This window comes from Lissotriton vulgaris, chromosome 2_1 (assembly GCF_964263255.1).
Source record: "Lissotriton vulgaris chromosome 2_1, aLisVul1.2, whole genome shotgun sequence".
Taxonomy (NCBI): Eukaryota; Metazoa; Chordata; class Amphibia; order Caudata; family Salamandridae; genus Lissotriton; species Lissotriton vulgaris.
In genome coordinates, this window is record NC_141687.1 from 1,302,929,502 (window position 1) to 1,302,951,356 (window position 21,855).

Consider the following 21,855-nt stretch of genomic DNA (forward strand, 5'->3'; position numbering starts at 1 on the left):
AATATCGAGTCATTCTAAAAAAGGTTCTGTCTGGGGTTTGAAGAATAATGTATGCTTGAGTGTGGCATTGTGTATCTGTGGGGTTGTGTTTGTATCTGCACATGTGTGACTTGAGAGTGTGTGTATATCTGCGGTTTTTGTGTTTGTATGTGTGCATGTGTGATTTTCGTCTACTGCCAGGGCTGAGGGAAGGCATGTTTCCATTTTTGCAAAGTCTGAACTAATAATATAGGTAAGAATCGTAATCTGTGGTAAACTCTCCTCTTATGCAGTCGAGTGTCGAGCTCTGTGGGGTGTGCAGGGGCTCTCTCATTTTCCCAAGCTCCAGGGTCTACAGTGTACAGCCCCTCCCACACCATCCTCCCACTCCTCGTGATTTTATTCAACATCCCCACAGCTCTCCGAAGTCTTTCCCACCCTCCTCACTTGTGTTGTTTATGGCATGTTTTCAGAAGAATTGGAAATGGGCTTGTACATTGAGTTTTCGCTTGCCCCTGCTTCTGCTGTGCTCTATTAGCAAACACTGCACATAGAGATCATCTGCCGGATTCCTTTGTGTTTTATGCTACTAGTGTGTGGCTTGGCTCCTTCCAGTGCAATGGCTTCCCATCTTTCCCTTTCGTGTCCTACATCACTCGGAACCTAAACGACCACATTTTCACATGAAATTCTGCCTTTTATCCTGCCTGGTGGAACAGCAGCACTGAGGAAAGAGTGGATGCAGCCCATTGAACGCAGCCTGGAGAATGCAGATCCTTAGTCTAAAACATATTCACTGATGGCTCGCTGCTTGTTTATATTATCGTGTTAAGAGTTCATCTTTGATGAAGCAGGTTTTGAGTAGCTCATAGACACTCAGAAGTATAATCGCCAGGAGCATTAAGGATTTTCTTCTTAATAACCAAAGGGAAAAGTAGCCAAGCTCACCGACATCTGGCAGATCTCCTGGCCAAACCAGGAGGGCATGCTGAACTCGCCTTCTCTTTCCAGCACCTCAGCATCACTCAGCACCACCTCCGTATCACTAACCACCACCTGAGAACCTCCTCTATCTAGACTTTATTCACCACTTTGTGCACAAACTTCCTATCCCTCTCTATCTTACTTTTTATCTATTCTGTGCAGCTCTCACCCCTATCTATTCACCATGTCACATAATCCCACTACACAAATATTCTTCATACCACATACCATCCCACACAATTCCACAGCTAACAATTCCAATTCAACCCTCATAATTCCACTTCAAATCACATACATCCACTCCATACCAAAACACATAGATTAAAGACATTGTCATTTACAATCCCAATAGCTCTAACTCTCGCGAATGCGAGACCTATTGCATTGCAAATGCTTATTAAAATTATGTAGCATGTACCAGGCATTTCTTCCTAGTTTGGAGCCAGACTGGTATTATATTTCTGTTTGAGACCAGTTTGTGATATGCTATGTTCAATTTTTTGACGATTTAGAAATGTACTTCATTAATACACTAAAGGTAAAGGTCGACATGTCACCTTGCCGACTTTAATTTGGAGCTAATCCCTTTACTTTTAGCCATCTATTATTATTCAATTTATTTAGAGGCACATAGCTGGATAATTTTCTAGATACTCGTCTCTAACCCTGTATTGTGGGATTTTTGCCTTGCACTTCCAGATGTCAAAGGTATGCTAATTTTCTCTGATGAGTTTGTGGTGATCTTCATAGATTCCTCTGGTAAACTTCTGAATTCCAAGCACCAGCTCAGAATCGTAGAACAAATGTCACTCGAAATATTACTTTGTCAGCCATTGCCAAATATCTCCCTACAATCGCTGTTGATGGGAGAGGGCAGAGCTGGCAGGTTTTTATGGGCATTTTGAATTGGCACTCTGTAGGCATACCATACAGGAATCTCTATGGAGTACATATATTGATAATGTGTCATGGAGTTGTTGCACACTGTTGTGAGGGGGGTCTGTTCTCTTATTCCATGAAGATGGATTTTGCATCCTGGCATCTGTTCTAGATTAGTATATCTTGGGGAGGTAAATAAGCTCTTATAAGTAAACCAAATAAAGATCACCTAAACTTTGTCTGTGTACCATCAGCTTGGTATCTGGAATATCTGTTGAAGGTGATTTGCATGTACATTTTTCCCTACTAGTTTCATGCCATGTCCAATCCTCTGTACCACTGTTACAGAGGAACCTAGTAAAGTGCAAATATATTTGCAAATTTCCAGAACCCATGTTACTTACCATGTTTCAATACGATGCAATCATTGTTATGGGTTACTTTTTATTTAAATCAGTTCAACCCGTGACCTACGAAGGTGGTCTCCAACTCCACGCCTTGTTGTTCTTAAGGTTGACTGGATCTTTGCCAACGTTTTAGAATAGAGCATAAATCAACAACAACTCAATAGACACCATTTCTTATGTTTTGTCAATAATGAGAGATTTAATTTAGTATGAAAACCTTATTTGTCGTTAAGAGTTTTGTTTTAGTATCTTAATTCAAATTAGAAATTAGCTAAACCCGTTTACAAAAATATCAAGAAAATGATGGTGAGTCAATCAAGAAAATTACAGCCTGTTACATAAAGGAACTATTAGCTACGTTCCGATTCAACTCTTGCAGATCCTAGCCTACCGGAACCCATAAAGGGTCCTTTCATAAAAGAGCAAGATTTAAAGGAGAATTGAAATAGAATCTGATTGTACTTGAAATTCTCATGAAAAGTAGTTCTGGAAGCGTGTCCTAGTTTCCTTTCTCAAACAGCACCAGCAAATCACAACAGTAGCAACTGTTCAAAGTTAAGATAGAAAAGTAGTCACAGACGTAGTTATAACCATTAAAGAAATTAGACTCTCACATAGTGTCCGAAATCGACGTCCGCAGTACCTCACTGTGAATAGGACAAAAGGCTAAGGAAAAGGATGTTCACAGAACAAATAGCCTGGATCAGTCTGGGCAGCATAAAGCTCTTTGGCGTGGTGTAAGGAAGAAGGTATTGTAAATTTAACTAGGAATACTTATATTAAACACAAAAACATATGCTTCCATCCACCCCGGTGTTGGGTCATCTCGAACCAATGAAAAAGGATCATCCATTGGTCTGCTACTTCTTTCTCCAGGTAAAAATAGGAAGTGTGCAAGGTATTATCTACAGAATGTCTACTTAGTTGCTAACATTCATGTGCGTTAGATTCACTCGGAGTTCCCACCAGAACCCTGCAGTCTAAAGTATTAGCTATTCAAACTACATTGCATGACAATTAACTATTGTAAAGCAGAAGCATTCTAGTTGTAAGTTTACTGAATTAAGTCATGAGATCCACGTTTGCATGTAGGCACCATTGTTTTAATATAATGCTTAGTATTCAGTATAGTGAATGTGGCAGCAAAATTCTAACTAAATACAATGAGAACATATAGCTTAGGAAAGAAAGAAAATACATTTTTTAACTCCGCACACTCTAAAAAGATGACGTCTAATAAAATCGAACTTGAATTATTTATCTAATACAGCACAGTTTAGCATATGCTAAAAGCATTAATTTATTTAAGAAGTTAAAAAAGTTAAAAGTTAAAGGAAACAAAGGGGTAGAGAAATAAATGAGGCTTAGTTTTACTCTACAGTGTAATTACGATAGAAATGAGCGCTCACCCCCCCCCCCCCCCCACAATAAAAATCATGCCACATGTTGATTTGCACGCTTAAATAAGGGTAAGTTTTCATTTATTTCATTCTTTAAGTAGTCTCATGTTAATAAGTTTCGCAAATTAGGACACTTATTTAAAGCTATATTTTCCTGCTCTATCAACATTATTGTATTGGGTCAGTATTGGTCATCATCTTTCCTAATACTAATGATATAGGGCTAAAACTGTTGATTGAGGGATTATGTGAGCTTCTTCTGGGTAATAGAGTAGTTTTAACCTTATTTTGTGTGTACCATTTTATAACAGATATTGTAAAATGCACCTTTTGGTTATATTGCAAGGCAATTCTTGGAACAATAAATAAAGTACGATAGGGCTTAATGTTTTGTCTTGTACAGCTCCACTATATTTAATTATAGGTGGAGAAGGATAGCTTAGGGATCTGTAAGTCCTAAAAGTGTCCACTGACCCAGTGTGGCTTGATTGCCTCGCTGACACATATTGATGAAGAGATGTGGGGAAAATTAACATCCCACTACCTCCAATGCCTTATGTTCATCTTATCAAAGGCACCCTAAATAGAGGTAATCTAAATAGTTTCTCCAGATAATTTTAATTATATTCTGAAAAAACAAAGCGTAACCCGTTCGACGATAACATCCGTTGAATGCAAAATACGCAAACAGTGGTTATAGTAGCAGAGTCCATTATACAGGAGATACACTTAAAATGTCTTTAGAACATTTATAGCAATACTGCCTCCTCTTCCCCCCACTACATTATCACAGGCATGTTTACAGTACATTTTCAAACTAACGTTGAGCTGTATACACCTCTGCCGAGATAATGTGTGGAGTTTCATGTTCTCTACTTTCTCTGTGTCTCTTACAGGGCCTTAGGTACCATATGAATGCCTGTTCATGGCAGTCCAACTGGCATGAAAAGACAGACGTAAAGGGATTTTGAGAGCCCCAAGCAGGGCCCCTCGTAGGCCCTTCTTAGTGCCCCCCATCCCCCCCCCCAACCATGCACCTTGTGCCTGGTACATGGTGCATGAATGTGCATAGTACAGTTTTCTACTGCGCTGCCATCATTAGGCATCTGGTAAATTGGAGGCACATCAGATGCCTCTCATGCAGACATCTCTATTGTGTCACGTTTGATACTCCAACAACTTTCGTTTGTCTTTTTGAGTGTTCAATTAAGTTTTAATATTCATATTTAATGTTGGAAGATAATGTCCTTTTTTTTAGGAAAATTTCTTTGTAAAACCTTTCAGTTCTACATCCGTGACAAATAGTATTACTTTCCGAAGCATTGCCATACTGTTTAGCTCCCTCATTCAGCTCGCCTTCTCAATACTGAAGTCGGCCTCGTCCTGGGTTAGAAGGGCTTGTCAGGCCTACATTTGATATCCAGGCCCTTAAAGAAAGAGTCGGACAACTTTTGGCCATGCGCTTGCAAAGTAGCCCCGGTGAGGAGAGCGAGTCCTCTCCAGTGAGCTCTGCCATATCTCCAGCATCTGAAGTGATGTGACTGGAGATGAGTCCGAGATACTGAAGGAAGAAGATGGCATCGAGTAGAAGTCGTTCTTGGCCATCTTCAGTGGTAACAACCTCCTCAACCGACACCATAAAAATTAATAAACGTCTTGGAGGTATGTGGTACTTAGGAGGAGATCAGGAATTATATTTGTATTTGTATTTTTTTAAGTTCCCCTTTAAAAACAGTTTGCAATTGGCACTGCGTAGACATCTATATTGGCCAATTTATTATACCTTTTCCTTTCTGATGATTGCAGGCGGAGATTCGTTCCAGTTTTGAGCAGTTGTACCAAGTAATGTCAAGACGTGAAGAATTCCGATGGATGATGCTGCGGATAAAAAGAATGGACACAACATGGATTGAAGCAATTAAGTCACTAGCAGAAAAGCAAAGCCTTGACAAGAGAAAAAGAAAAAAGGTTGGCTACACTCGGTTACTTTTATTATGAATCTTTGTATAACTAAAGTAAATGCAATTACCTTATTGCAAGTGGGGCCCCCTCGTACACTGCTCCCGCGGAACAAGAGATGATTTGTTTTTTGACACAACAATAAGCGTTTGAAGAAAGGTACAGGGATACTTGTACATAAATTAGGGCAAAAAAATTGGAAGGCGCACAACATTTTATGAGGCTTGTGGATCAGGGAGATGTGTCCTTTGTGGTAGTCTTGTTAGTTTTTTTTGCTTGGGTTTGGGATGCACGGGGCCTGATGTTTGGATTGAGTGTGCGAAGGCTCTACTTGGGTGCTCTGTAGGTCACTGTGCAGCAGCCTTGTTTCTGTTTCCACAGACCTTCCACAGAACTTTCAGCTTTTTGTGCCTGTTTGGTTGCGGACTATGTGCAGTGGCCTTTGTCCAGTCCCTTGGACCAGCTGCTTGGTTCCTCAGGGCATGAGAGGCCATACTGGATTATGGACTGTGGCCCATACCTTGTGGTCGCATTCTAGGAGTGTGGTTGTGTGTTGTGGATGGATTACAGCAATGTTTGAGTTGTTTGATAAATTTACTTTGCACTGTGTTTTTTAACGTTTTCCTTTTTGGAGACAGTGGCAGTGGGTGGTTCGTTGGTGAAGGCGCGCGGTGTTTGTTTTTTGTTTCTGTGTTGCTGTACATCTGAATGGGGGTCATAGATGGTAATTGTACAGGCTCTCGTAGGTGTTATGGGTGGTGCGGTAGGTCTCTGTTGTACTTCTTCAAAATGAAATGTCCAAAGCCAGTATTTTCCGACAAGTCTTGCATTACGAAGATTTCCACAAGTGATATTTGGTAGCTGCACCTTTGCAGATGTTGTACCAGAATGTCAAATTACCTGTTGCCTGACTCATTCAACTAGTGTATTTGCGCGCTGTGTAGCAGTACTTTTATTTGTGGTTTTCTTTGGACGTTACTGTTGTACTGGATGTGATACTGCTTTAATTTCAATTTTCAATTCAATTTAACTTTATTCGGTCTAAAGAACATTAAAGTGCACAGTAATAAATGCATTAACCCCTTCGGCGGTGCGCAAATTTTCCCGCTGTGCGAGAGAATTAATAAGTGGGCGGGTTTCCTTAGCACACGCCCACCGTGATGTCGGACGGCCAGGGGCCGTCCAGAGCACTGAAGAGGTTAAAAACATATAAAAAAACATGTTTTTTATGTTCAAATTAAAACGCCATTAATATATACAGTAATACAATAAGATTGCTTTAAGCAATATCAAATGATTGTCCAGTATATGCAATATGATTTTCGTTTTCATATTTCAGACCTGCTCAAACATGATTCATCAAGATTGGCAATAATGAATTAGTTTCTTCTAATTAATATACATCTAAGGTCTGCTCTTCAGTGACATCGCTAAATGTTCCGATTTTGTGCAATCACTTGAACAGTATAAAATATCCATAAATAAAAACCTATCAATTTTATATTATCAAATCTATAAATAGTAAGTGCCTCAGTAACCATCAGTTATCATAATAATTAGTTATCTTCAAATAACTACAACTCATAGTCATAAAGTGCAGTGTGTCTCAGGTCAACAGCATTCCTCTATAAGAGTTCCTCGGTTGACAAATTATTAAAACAAATCATGGCTACACTTACAATTCAGTTAAGGCTGAGACCTCGCAAACAGCCTGGGATAACTTCAGGCACCTGTACCATACATTCAACAGAAATCTGCTTACAGCAAAAACAATAAGTGGTGTGGGATCATATTTTAGAGCTACCTTATATTGTCTAATTCCCAATATATAATATATGGGACAGATCCAATTTTTATGATGGTAATGATATACATTACAGAAAAAGAGGATGTGTTCTACGGTCTCCTGAGCGTAACCACAAGCTATACATGCACTTGTATCTATGTTTGGAACCCATACATTAAATGACCGTAAGGGTAAACAGCCAAATCTAAATCTCACATAGAGACTTTTTGCCATAGGAGATGAGATCTGGTCGTAGAAAGGCTCAAACTCAGGTAAGGGTTTGATATTTAAAAACTAAGTGGGCAGATGGCCCTCTGATCTATTAGACACATACCGTTCTTCTACAAGAGCCCAGTACTTAGCTTTCACAATGACAGAATCATTCTTACTAATCATTCCGTAAATTCCCACAGATGAATCAACCCCAGCGCACTGCACCAGAATTTTACATGGCGAAGCCAGGGGATCCATTTGCCACCACTCCGATTTAAGACTTCTTTTAAAGATTCATGCTATTGACCTATCTGCTTTAATTATAATTTGTTGTCAGTTTTTTTTGCAAAGCCTAGTTGCTAACATTTTGGCAGTAAATCGAAATGTTTGTCAGGCGAGCTAATTTCGATTTTGAGAAATGCATCAAATCCAGTTTAGTTATTCAGATTATTTTCTTTTGTTAAAGACACCTTTTTTGCAGTAATGCATGTAAATTAGCAATACATTCAGTGTAGCAACTTGCGTTGGCCCTCCGTATCCAACTCATATTGGGTTGGACTTTTCCTAACCAGAGAGTTACTCGTACCCTCTGTAGAGATAACTCTTTTAGGAGGGGGGAATAACTGACCTATTTTCAGCGTCATCCAGGAATTCACCAAGCCCCGCAGTGAAGCCACGGACATCACCCCCCTCCCAGGGCCTCTGCGGCAAACTCTGATCTTACTTCCACCTGAAGATAAAGAACCTCTACGACAACTTCAACAACCATGCGCCTAGCCCCGCAGCCAGCCCACCATTTCCGCCTGGACACTGATCACAACCGGACAGACTGCCGCGACCATAAAAAGCATCGACTCCGGAGCCCCCTACAGCCCCCTGCCCTCCACACATATATCACAGAGCTGCCACCGCCATCGCACCCATACTACAACGCACCATCAACACCATCCTCGAGAGAGGCTCCTTCCCCGATGACTGGAAACGGGCAGAAGTCAGACCCCTGCTCAATAAGCCCTCAGCAGACCCGAGAGACCTCAAAAAACACCGGCCCATCTTGCTCCTCCCCTTTGCAGCAAAAGTCGCAGAGAAAGCAGTCAATACAGAACTGACGAAGTTCATATAAGACAACACCATCCTCGATCCTTCTCAATCCGGATTCCGCAGCAACCACAGCACCGAGACCACCCTACTTGCCACTACCGACGACATCCGCACCCTCATCGGCCAAGGCCACACCGCAGCCCTGATTCTACTCGACCTATCACCAGCGTTCAATACCTTCTCCCACTGCACACTCGCAGCCAGACTACACAACGCCGGCATACAAGGAACTGCCCTTGACTGAATCTGATTGTTTCTCACCTGCAGAAGCCCAATGGTCAGACTACCACCCTTCCTCTCCGAACTCCCGGAAATCAACTGCGGAGTCCCACAGGGATCATCACTAAGCCCAACCCTCTTCAACAACTACATGGCTCCCCTCGCCACCATTGTTCGACAGTACGGCCTCAGCATAGTCTCCTACGCCGATGACACCGAGCTCATCCTCTCCCTCACCAAAGACTCCACCAGACAACTTCCAGGAAGGAATTCAGGATGTCCTGACCTGGATGAGCAACAGCTGCCTAAAACTGAACTCCGAGAAGACAGAAGTTCACGTTTTCGGAAACCCCCATCGACATGGAACAACACATAGTGGCCCACCGCCCTCGGCAGCCCCGACCCCCATCGACCTAGCCAAAAACCTCTGCATCATTCTCGACTCCTCCCTCTCCAGGAATGTGGAATTCCTAAAGCCTGACGCCCCCGGACATGTTGTTTGGGGTCAAGGGCAACAAGTTTCCATGTGTATTTTGTCCTTGGGACAAGTAGGCCCAACCCCCTACATCACAAACCCTTTGACTGCCAGTTTACAGTACCACAATGAGGATCAGGGAAAGGCTTTGCCTGCAGTTAAGGTAATATTTGTGTCCATGTGTTAATGCTGTTCAAACTTGTATTTATGGTTCATTAATGCAAAACCTTTATTATTAGGGTGAGCGACCTAAGTACATGTTGTAAGCTCAGACTGTACTACTGATAGTGGGTCCAGCATAAAAATGTGTACACATGTTTTCAATATTTAGCAATATGAAGCTATTCACACTGCTCCCAAAATGCTCTCTGATTCTATGCAAATATATGCAAAAGCTTGAAAGCAAGATTAATTATTCTTTGCTTTCAAAATAAAATGTACACAAAAAATGCAAAAACATTTCGCTAAACTACTGTAACATTTTAGGTACCGTTTTCCTGCAGCATCATTCAGTAAAATGTGTTGATGTGTGCTAGTGTTTCCAAAAAATATTCAGAATGGAAAATCAGGGTAACCAGTTTTAATAAGATTATGGCAAACATACAAATAAACAAGCATTGGTAAAGCCAATAGGTCTGAAATTGTTGCTCAGCCTTTTGGTTTTGTCAATGCGTGACTTGTTTTGACATGTTTTTTGTAAAACCTTATTGGTGTGGGAGCTGCCAGGACCTCCTCATTATAACAAACATTGGCAAAAGCAAAAACTGTTTTGGTCTCAAAAAGCCCAATTGCCACAGTAGTTCCTGGCACTGAACAAAACGACTGTGCCGATTATGCTCCTTGTGAAAGAACCGAATGCTGTCACTCACAGTGTAGCTGGCCGACATAATTTTAATAAACCCAAAACATCTTATCAACGAGAGAGGGAGGGAGGAGTACATTCTCAGTCCCCCAGGTAGGTATAGTTCAAACCACGAAAGAGTGTAAATCAATAAATGTTATAAAAGCACAAAAGGAGAGAAGATGAATATGCAAATCTTATTAGATTTGTGTAGGAAGCCTTCACTCACCACCCTGGTTGGTGACATGCTTCATCATTGGGCCCATTGGGAGAAGCCGAATGCCTCCCTGGTGTGCTACCACGCCAGGTTACTGCGGAGCTGGTTATTTGTGAAGGTTATGTGAATGTGAAAAAAGGTAAAAATGTCCAGATTGTGTCTCACATAAAAACTTTATTCTGTGGCCAATCTGACATATTAAAAGCGATGTGTTAGCCAAACAATTGATTTGGTAGTTTCCTATCTCCACTTAAAGTGGGGTCAACATGTTTCTGCCCTTGATGTGCTATTTACTGGGCATTCGTCAGGACCATGGGGAGTGTACCTCGGCGGTATGGGCACGCTAAGGCCCACCCTAACCAGAGGACGTGAAAGTTAAAAATTGGTGTAGAACAAAAGGTGCAAAAAGAACAAACCAACAAGTTGTGAGGAACCTGTATAGTCTGAAAAAGAGCAATTGACACACAGACATATAGAAAGACAAAACACGTAATTAGTTCGATCTATCACGCTGGTTTGTGAAAAATCCATTCTCTGAAAGATGTGCTTGTAACTAACCACTAAATAGGTGGTTTCCAAATAATGACCATAATACCATATTAGTATTTTATAGTGGTAGGTGCACTGGCCTTGAAGAGGAGGACCAGTGACAATACATGCACAATGCAAGAAAAAATGGCGAAAAAGTGGCCCTCCACGCCTGTTCGGGCGTTATACCGATACTCGTGTTGGTCAGAGATCAATGGGCCAAAATGTGGGGCCAGTGGATAAAGGTGACGAAGATATGACCCTGCACAATCGTTATGGATATTAACACATTAAAAAGATTCTCACTTGCAAAGTAAAAGATCCACGCCTCATCGGTCTCGGGAGGGGGGTGGAGGCGAAAATGGCACACCCTGTTGGAGGAAGGACGACAAATAAAGCAGTTTGAGTAAGCGTTGTAAAAGATGCTCAAGGCATTGAGAATACTTAGCTGCCGAAGGAGAGGAGTGAAACTCACGCCCGCAACACCTGGCACCCGCTCGATACCTGCGTGTAGCCTCTTAACCGGACCTCATGGAGGTGGGTCGGTGGATGAGGCGTTGTTTAAGTAGTTACAGTGGAAATGCTGAATCTGGTCATTTTTAACTTTTTTCACATTCACATAACCTTCACAAATAACCAGCTCCGCAGTAACCTTGCGTGGTAGCACACCGGGGAGGCATTTGGCTTCTCCCGGTGGGCCCAATGATGAAGCATGGCACCAACCAGGGTGGTGAGTGAGAGCTTCCTATACAAATCTAATAAGATTTGCATATTCATCTTCTCTCCTTTTGTGCTTTTATACATTTATTGATTTACACTCTTTGGTTGTTTGAACAATAAACACAAAACGTCATGGTTAATGCCAGACCTAATCAGGGGCCCAATTATTAAATAAAGTCTCAAAAGTGCACTCATGTCCTTGCATTAAGTGCAGCTATACGACTTTCATGAATTCCCAAGACTTTACAGAAGTAGGTAAAGAAATAGTACTCCTAAAAAATATATGTGAACCGCATTTTAGCATGAGCTAATATGCAGGTGTAGATTTGCTCATGCGACAATATGAGTGTTTGCAAGTTCACTTTCCCTCCAACCATTTTTTTTGTTCCAACCCTGGAAGAGGATTTATGTCTGCCATTGTCCGGAGTAAATTTCCAACCTTTCTCAGTATGGGAAAAGATTAGAGAAGAGTTGGTGAAAACCCTTAAAACATGCAAATTAGTAGGTTTGCACAGACTCAAAAGGACATTCCAACCGTGGAACTGATGCTTACCTTCAGCGCTAGTATGTAGATCTGCTTAAACGTGGCAGCATAAGAGAATTGCTAGTATTCAAACCCTACTATGAAGGAGCCCTGGCATAATCAGAGAGGCAATTTCGGAGCTCTTCTATAATGAGATTGCTGCAATAATTTGTCACTGCATTACATGGCACTAAAGGGACAAGCAGAGTTTGTTACAGGACAAGTAGATTTATGAAGCAAACTGCCCCATGGACCAGTAGATATTTTATTAAATTCCACACCCCTGCTCTCCATGCACCGACAGGTTAACACCGTCGCCTCCAGCTGTTTCAACACCCTCCGTATTCTCTGTAAGACCTTCAGATGGATCCCCCCCCCACCCGAGGCAAGGAAGGCAGCCACTCACACACTCATTACCAGCAGGTTGGACTACGGAAACACCCTCTACGCTGATATCAGACAATACAGAACACCGCTGCCAAACTCGTCCTAGGTATCCCTCAACATGAACACATCAGTCAACACCTACGCAAGCTCCACTGGTTCCCTGTCAAAATAAGTCACTTTCAAGATACTCACCCAAACCTACAAATGCCTACACAACACCGGCCCCCAATAACTCAAAGACAGAATCGCCCTCCACATACCCAAAAGAAACCTCCGTTCCATCAACCTCTTCCTCGCCGAAACCCCACGCATCTATAGAGCCAGAGCAGGAGGAAGATCCTTCTCCTGCATTGCGGCAAAGACTAGAACGAGCCCCAGACCGTCATCAGACGTGCTCCTTCCCTGAACACCTTCAGGAAGGTTCTGAAGACCTGGCTCTTCGACAGCTGAACGGAACTGCAGACCCCCCCCTGTGCTTGTGGTGCCGCTCGCAGCCGCTTGTGGGACTTTGCGGACTCCACGGTGAATAGTGGTCTAGAGGAAATTGTACCCAGATTGGAGGTGACTTCAGCCCAAGGAAGGCGGGCTGCTTTGGTGAGAAGCGAGGGAGCGGGACTGCGAGTCCCAGGAGCTAGTGTGCGAAGGAGATCGAGCGCACCTGGGACTCTTCCCGCCCCCATCACTCCCCGTATCACCATATAAGAAACCCAATAACGCGCCCTGCGTGACGCGCCCGTGCGAAGCCCGGTCAAAGGGCGGGCCGTTTGAGGCCGTTAAAGGACGGTAGAGACCGGACCAGGCCACCGCCCTAAGTTTTTGCTCAGCAGGATACCTTAATTCCAAATCTTTGTGTGGTTACCCTGAAGAACGGCTTGGTCGACATGACAACTAGGGAAACAAGAAGCAAGGCGGCCACCATGGTTACAGGTACTCTGGACAGTTTTTTTGCTAAGGCTAATACTGTGGTAAACAAGGGTCTTACAGTCCTATAAAAACAAATAGCTTTGAAACCCTCACACAGTAGAGTAGTTCACTTATAAGTCCCCTGATTGATTGCTTTTCCTGAGCATTATTAATATAGGGCCCTTGTGGTTTACCAGAGAATATCACCTCTCAGATTCTGCAAGCCATTTGTTTGATGTCAGGAAAAACATGAAGGATGATAGAATAATGGCTAAAACTGCCCTGGGATAGAGCCAAAACCCTTCTCCTTTGTTCCGTTGATTGATGGATTCCTAAACCAGTTAGCACGTATTTGTCAATTACCTTCGGCTACCACCCAAAAAATATTAGTAGAAAAACTACTGGATCAACATGAATGCATAAATGATTGGTTTTCAGAGACACGTTGAGCTTTTTTTTTTTTTTTAGTTAACTTTAGGCTACTGATTTTTTTGAAGAGCGAGTTTATTCGTACATGTATTTTGCTTGTACTTTGTATTGTCTTCTACGTGAGTTTTATATTAACAATGCACAATAGTGCTTTCTTGTTATACCTGCCACTGTGTATACGTTTTTTGAAAATTTGAGCGATCTAGACTTCAACCTTCTGTTTAGGCTTTAGAGAGACAAATTACTGATGCTCATTAAGAATGGATGTGTGCTCCACCAACAGGAAAAAAGTTTATCTATTTACAGCCACAGAGTAGAATCCTGGAAGGTGTATTATTATTATGCATCAATCAACCACCAAGAATCATTTCCCTGTTTACAGAGACCCCCTACCCCCTTTCCAGTCAACACTTGCCCCTTTACTCCTACAAGGCAGAATATCCTCCTTTGTTCCTTGATTGGCTGTGGCCTGTTCACCTCAGTAAGAGGTGGAGAGGACATCAATATATATTTGACTGGTTTTTAGGTTAAAGCCTGGGCCACGCATGCGCTGCGAAGCATGCTGTATTAAAGTATGGACTTGAAGCCTCTCACACTCCGCCCATATTTTTCATTGGCTTGCAACATTGTCCTTCGTAAATGCTGGCTTCTGATTCATTAATAGGGTTGTTAGTCTGTTAGTCCCTCCTTAGTACCTCCTAGTCTTCATTTGTACCCTCCCATGTGGACTGGCCCTTTTACTTCTGACAATGTCTTTTATTTATGTGTTAATTATCAAAACCGATAAATAAAAGGAATTGTCATTTACAATGCCAATAGCTTAAACTCTCGCAAATGCGAGTCCTATTGCATTGGAAATGCTTGTTGGTTCTTACCAGTATATATGAGGCTTATACTTGGTGCCAGGGACCTTAACACAAGCTAGTAAATTGCCCACTATCTTTAGTCAGGCACCAAAAGCACTTGTAATGTGGTGCAGTAGGCCCATCACATCTTTCGGTATCTGTGCTGCTGCACTAATGAGAGCTACACGCTAAGTAAATATGAAACCTCCATGGGTGCCTATCTGTGAAAAGTAGTCTCTTGTTTTCATATACTGTTACCAACGTATGGTACTCTTTTTTGCAATTGAAGCAATTGAAACGGGTTCTATCATCTAAAAACACTTTATCTCTCACACTCACAGCACCTTTCAACTTTTTAGAATCAACCAACTTAATCCATTGACTATTTTGCTCTGTAAGTGGCAACTTTTTGCCTGATCACTTGTGCTCAGCCATCTACAAAGAAGTGTACTTCCTTGCCTGGGTTGATGTGTCTGGCCTGTTGCGATACTCTTTTATTTTTAGATTCTTTTGTATGTGTGCTAATTTTTTTTTGTATATTTTTCCAAATAAATACACAAATTGCACACTTGTCAAGGCGAGACCTATTGTCTTTATCAATGCTTGCTCTCTCTTCCTCCCTCCATCTGTCCTTCTCGTCATTATTTTTAGCTTGGCCTAAACTTGTGCTCGCTGAGCAGGCACAGAATTCAGGGCATTAGCTCCGTGTGGTATACCCATGGTTTCAAATTCGCAATAGCCGTCGTAGCATATGATTATGCTGTTTTTTTTCCCCATCTGTGTTCAATAGATCTACTGAGCCCCATTATTTGATAGGGGAGGCTGTTACCTGTGAGTGAAAGTGTGTTGATGAAAAACAAGTCCACCCCCTGCAGCTAGCTACCTTCACAAACGTAAGCGCCGTGGCCTGCCTCACGCACAAGCCATGCCTCCAATACATTGCTTTTTAGGAGCTTCAAAATCTGCGTCTTGACGTGCTCCGCGGTGTTGACGTCAGCAGGTCTGAAAGGTTGCTACTGTCCTTTACATCAAACACACGAGTACAACGGAGCCGGGGGATGGAAATTAGTGCTGGCATATAACACTGTTGAATGGGTCAGGTGGCACTTGAATACTTCGTGTAGACGTGTGACCTTATCACACTGTTGGTGACACACGTGAGGCTTTCCTGCCATTTATTGCCAATTACTGTCGTTGGCATCTGACTTTCCTGCCTCGGTGTCTTTTGTCGTTTCTATTCCGAGCATCAGCAACAGCCACCTCCGTTAGCGTTCTGTTGTGTGTGATTGGTGCTGAAGGTCACCAGCTGTGCAGCAGAAAAAACAAATGGCCCAAATCTTTAGAACAGTACACCTCCATAAGGATTGGTATCGTGTATATTAATGCCTTTTTCTAAAAATAATTTTCAATGTGGTGTATATTTTTGTCAAGCTATTTTCAGGGCAGAGGCGTAGCCGTTCATGTAACACCTATCCTGGCAACACGGTTCTTGATGTCATATGTGATACCAACAGTGATCTTTTGTGTGACTTCATTAGAAGTTCAAGTGTCTGTTGAAAATTGCAAAGCCAACGATAACTGGGGTTCTCACTGATCATCGTAACGTCAGTCAATTATTATATAGCCCCCTGGGCACTAGGAATTAAAATGTTCATTATCCTAAAGTCCAAAGTAAACAGTAGTTCTTTATTTTGATCCTTCACATGCATCCAGCAATCATGACGAATCCTTTAGCCAACACGTGTTTTCTTCGTTATGGCATGTCCACCATCGACTTCGTTAGGGCAAATAGTAGTAAAATATCCAATTATAGACCAAGATGCCTGAAATGCAGCTGTTATTCAAAACAGTTACAATATTCATAAATATGTGGCTGTACATATGTATATAAATGAGTTCCACTGAAAAACTGAGTACATCCGTGGATTTACGGAGTATACTCACGGACAACCATGTGTATTCTTCTTGGCGTGTATGGCGCAATCAATCAGAGTACCTGTAGAACGCGCGCTACTTACCCAAGGCGCTGAGGGGGGGTGGGTGCTGCTACAGCTCGAAGAGCCAGATCTTGAGGAGTCTTCTGAAGGTGAGTATGTCTTGAGTCTGCCGTATGTGGGTATGGAGGGTGTTCCAGGTCTTGGAGGCGAGGTAGGAGAAGGATCTGCCGCCGGGGGTCATTCGTTGGATGCGGGGGACAGCGGCGAGGGCGAGGCTGGCGGAGAGGAGCTGGCGGGTGGGGGTGTGGAAGCTGAGTCTGCTGTTCAGGTAGGCTGGTCCGGCGTTGTGGAGTGCTTTGTGTGCGTGGGTGAGGAGCTTGAAGATGATCCTCTTGTCGACGGTGAGCCAGTGTAGGTATTTCAGGTGGGGGTGATGTGGCTGTGGCGGGAGACGTTGACGATCATTCGGGCGGAGGCATTTTGGATGCGTTGTAGTCGTGGTAGGTGTTTGGCTGGGATTCCTGCGGAGAGTGCGTTGCCGTAGTCCAGTCTGCTGCTGATGAGGGCCTGGGTCACCGTTCTTGTTTCGGTCTGGATCCACTTGTAGATCCTGTGGAGCATGTGGAGGGTGTTGTAGCAGGAGGGGACGGCGTTGACCTGCTTAGACATGGAGAGGGAGAAGTCGAGGATGAATCCTAAATTGTGTGCATGGTCGGTGGATGTTGGTGCTGTTCCCAGTGTGGTCGGCCACCAGGAGTCGTCCCAGGCTGAGGAGGTGGATCAGAGGATGAGGACCTCCATCTTGTCCGAGCTCAGCTTCAGACGGCTGCTCCTCATCCAGTCGGCGACAGCATTCATTCCCTCGTGGAGGTTGGTTTTGGCGGTGTGTGGGTCCTTGGTGAGGGAGAGGATGAGCTGGGTGTCGTCGCAACTCTATGACCTTGCCTCATTTCTCTATAACGTCGATGAAGTTTAACATTTTGTTACAATGTAGTTGAATAATTGTCCCCAGTGTGAGCACTGCCTGCTGCTATGCTTGGCAGGCACGCACAGCCTTGCTTCTTCCAGAAGCCACTGGTCGTGCTTTTCAAACACTGCTGCATGCTAGTCCACCTTAAAGCAGAATCCCCAGTATAGAGACATGGGCCTCTCGCTGAGGGCTCTGGGGCTAGTGTATTCTTTTCAGCCACGTCTTATACGTAGTCTCTCTAACTCCAAGTGTCTTGGGGTAGTGCCACCTAGAGAGTTTACCCTGTAATATGTGGTTCGTGCCCCAGTCCCCTTATACTCTGAGCCAGTGGATACTGATTTTACTCCTGCTCAGTAGGTTTAGGGTACTGCATGGGGCTTTTGAACATGCGTTCTCCACATTCCTACTGTGCTCACAGCCCACTAGGGATAACTCTTGGCACTGCAGTTCACTGTAGACTCTGTAGAGATAATGACGCTCCGAGGTGTAAACACTGATGACCATGCTCTGGCTTCAGAGTCCTCAGGGCGCAAGGACTTTGGAATTTGACGATGGCTGTAAGGACTGGGTGCAAGGCACATCCTTTTGCCATGCTTTGTTCACAAACCCAGTGCAAGATATGCCTAATTGTTCTCTTTCATTTTTCTCCTATACCACAAACAAATGTATACCAGGCACTTCTGGAATGCAAGTGTGACCACATTTTAGACTGTGTAATCACAGATGTCCCATTTGGCAGGCTCCAGAGGGCACCTCACTCCCATCCTGGGTATTCTGTAGCAGCCCTTTGAAATTGCAACTGGAGAGCAGAGTAACCACCAGGTGTGAACTGCAGGTGATTCTAGAGATAAATATGTATGGCATTCGAGTGCACTGGAGCTGATCTCATGCAAAATATATTTCATAACTGCTATAAGAATATTTGGTCTCTGTAATTTAACAGCTGGTTCTTTAGGCCGAGGTTGTCTGTACAATGCACGTCTAGTTTTGATAGTATATCAAATCAAACTCTCCAAATTATATGCAACATAACATTTTATATTTCAAGTGATATTTTCTGGAGCAGAGGCTGCCTGGAAAACATGCAGTCTGCACCAACAGGTTTATACTTACGTTTGTAGTAGATTTACATATTTTACATACATTTTAAACAATTTCAGGACCTGTGGCCATCTCCGATGTTTGCAGCATTCTCGGAGTACGCACTTCTGCAAGCATTTACACATGTTTAAATTGCATTGTGTAACTTTACATGTGTGAATGAATGACTATCAAAAAGCATGTTGGCATGCTATCTGTTTTTTCTCGCTATGAATTTTGTGGGTACCCTCCCTCCAAATCCGACCCTGCAGGAGTTCACTTATTTTGCTAGGCATTTGCATTCAGGATCGAACCTTTCCTGTCGCTAAGAGCAGGTTTCTACCACATAAATCCAATCCATACTGGTATGAAATGGCATGGAAGTAAAGCAATGCATTCATGTACGTTCAAGTTATTGAACTGCAGATATACATTTTGCACTTATAAATTTCCCCAAATGTTCACCTAAGTTGACCAATCCCAGAACACTTCCATAATGTTTTAGATGCTTGTTGAAAGACAAATGTCCTTTACTTTTTCATCCCATACAGGTGCAGAGGGGGACACACACAGGTTCACCACACCCATGTACTTTAGTATAGTTAAAAGCATGGCTGTTTGAAAGTAAAAATACCTATCATATAAGCAGCATACTCCTGGCTGAGCCTGTTAAGCATGCTGCAGCCAATGGAGAGATACATTTTTTTAAATCGAATAATAATGGAGGAAGTGCATGGAGAATAACTCATTTCCTTTACAAGCCATAGGATGCGTAGGCAAAGCACTTCACTATTGTTCCATTTCATGAGACAATCTCAATTCCTCAATTTTTAGATTGAGTTAGTTGAACAATTACACACATCTTGATCCAATTTATTTATTTTTATTTTATTTTTTCCATTTGTAAGGCGCTACAGCTACCCAGACAGGGTTTCCCGGCGCCGAGACACAGCATAAGGATGTCAAGAGAGATTTCTGGCTATTCAAGTTATTGTTCGAATAGCCAGGTCTTAACGTGCTTTCTGAACTTGACATGATTTTCCTCCTTTCGAATGAAGGGAGGGAGTGTGTTCCAGAGGGATAGTCCAAGGTGGGCAAAGGATCTGCCTCCCATTTTTGCCAGTTTAAATCTTGATACACAGAAGTTGGCAGCAGATTGCGAACTAAGATTACGCTTGGGAGTATAGGGGTGAGCCAAAGCTAGAAGGTATTTGGGAGCAGTACCTGCCTTGATTCTGAACATGTAGTTAAGGGCTTTGAAACGGATTCTGCTTTCAATCCTGACCCAGTGGAGTTCGCGACGGTAGCTCGAGACTCCAGTATTTTTGGGGATTTTGTGCAGTAGTCGAACTGCAGCGTTCTGTACAAGTTGTAGTCGACTGACTACCACTTTGTTTGAGCCAAGCTACAGAATGTTGCCGTAGTCAAGCCGTGATGTAATGAGGGCATTGACTACGGTCTTTTACGTAGAAGAGGGCAGCATCCAAATAATTTTCCTCAGCCATTTGATGATGGTAAGGCAAAGGCCAACAACTTTGTTGGCCTGTTGGCTCATGGAGAGGGAGCTATCCAAGATGACTCCTAGATCACGAACTTGAGTTACTGGGGTAGGAAAGTTGCCCATCTGGTTTGGCCAGTGTGAAGGATTCCAAAGATCTTGACGTTTTCTTAAGAGAAGAATCTCTGTCTTGTCTCCGTTGAGCTTTAATTGGTTTCTTTTCATCCAATTAAGGATGTTTTGGAGTCCTGATTTGAGGAGAGAAGGGGATGTCAGACAGGATTCAGATAGGGAGAAAATAATTTGGGAATCGTCGACGTAGGTCATGAGGGTAAGTCCAGATTTTTCGGCTAAGTCCGCTAGGGGTCGGAGGTAAAGGTTAAAAAACAGGGGACTCAGTATAGATCCCTGTGGCACGCCGTGGGGGGCCTTGAAGGTGTTGGAGCAGGCCAGTGAGGACGTTATTTGGAAGGACCGTTCTGCCAGGAAGGATCGGATCCAGTCGAGCGCTTTTCCGTGGGCACCATTTCTGTGTAACGCCTTGATGAGGGTTTCGTGGGATATGGTGTCAAAGGCCGCGCTCAGGTCTAAAAGTACGAGCGCGACCGTCTGACCTTTATCGAGGAGATTCCGGATGTGCTCCGTAACCCCTAGAAGGGTGATTTCAGTCGAAAAACCAGCCCGAAAACCCGATTGTGAGGGGTGTAAAAGCGAGTTTTCTTTGGTAAAGATGGGTAGGACCGAGTGGACGTGTCTCTCCAAGCATTTAGAGAAGGCAGGGAGCAAGGATATGGGTCTGTAGTTGGCAGGACTTTCTGGATTTGCTGTGGGCTTTTTTAGCAGTGGCGTTATCATGGCATTTTTCCAGAGGGTCGGAACTGTAGAAAGTTCAAACGAGGAGTTAAGCGTATCCGCGATGATTTCCAAGGAGCGATCGTCCAGTTGTTTGATTATTTTAATCGGAATCGGATCCCTGGGGGAGCCGGACTTGATGTTTTTGATAGTGGTTTTCAGTATATCCACCGAGATGGGGGGCCAGGCTTCCAGGGTGTTTTCACAGGCGGGAGTACATTCCAGGTCGGGAGAAGAGGGTGGTTCATTATGATTGATGTTAATGTCCCTGCTAATTTTCTCGATTTTGTCAGTAAAGAAACAAGCTAGATCTTGGCATTGTTGAGTATTCAGTGGGGGAGCCGAGGCTGTGGTTTGTGCACCTGCTAGTTCTTTGACTACATTGAACAAGGTTTTCGGCTTATTAGTTGCTTCCATGATAGTATTAGAAACGAATGAGGCTCTTGCTTTTGCGCAGGCAGTGTGATATAGGTTCCTGGCTTCATGGTAGATCTTTTTTGTGTCAGGGGCGAAGTCTTTGCGCCATTGACTCTCAAGTGCTTTGCATTTTGATTTTTCAGTTTTTAGAAAGTCATTGAACCAAGGGGCAGGGTGGCGGTGTCTGTTCCCTTTGATATGGGTGGAGGGTAGACAATGGTGAGCCATTTGTGAGTAGCTTCCGCTAAACTGTCCATGTTGTGACCCTTTCTGGGAGGGTTTTCGTGGAGTGCTGCATTTAATTTT

The 21,855-nt window shown here is 43.2% G+C and overlaps 1 protein-coding gene across 2 annotated transcripts in view; it reads left to right on the forward strand.

Moving 5' to 3' along the window:
- MGAT5 (alpha-1,6-mannosylglycoprotein 6-beta-N-acetylglucosaminyltransferase) overlaps nt 1–21,855 on the forward strand; it is a 752,885-nt gene that overhangs the window by 406,417 nt on the left and 324,613 nt on the right. For both annotated transcript variants that reach the window (XM_086957066.1, XM_086957067.1), the window contains exon 7: nt 5,456–5,617. In XM_086957066.1, coding sequence (XP_086813192.1) covers nt 5,456–5,617 — 162 coding nt within the window. The remainder of the gene's footprint in view (nt 1–5,455; nt 5,618–21,855) is intronic.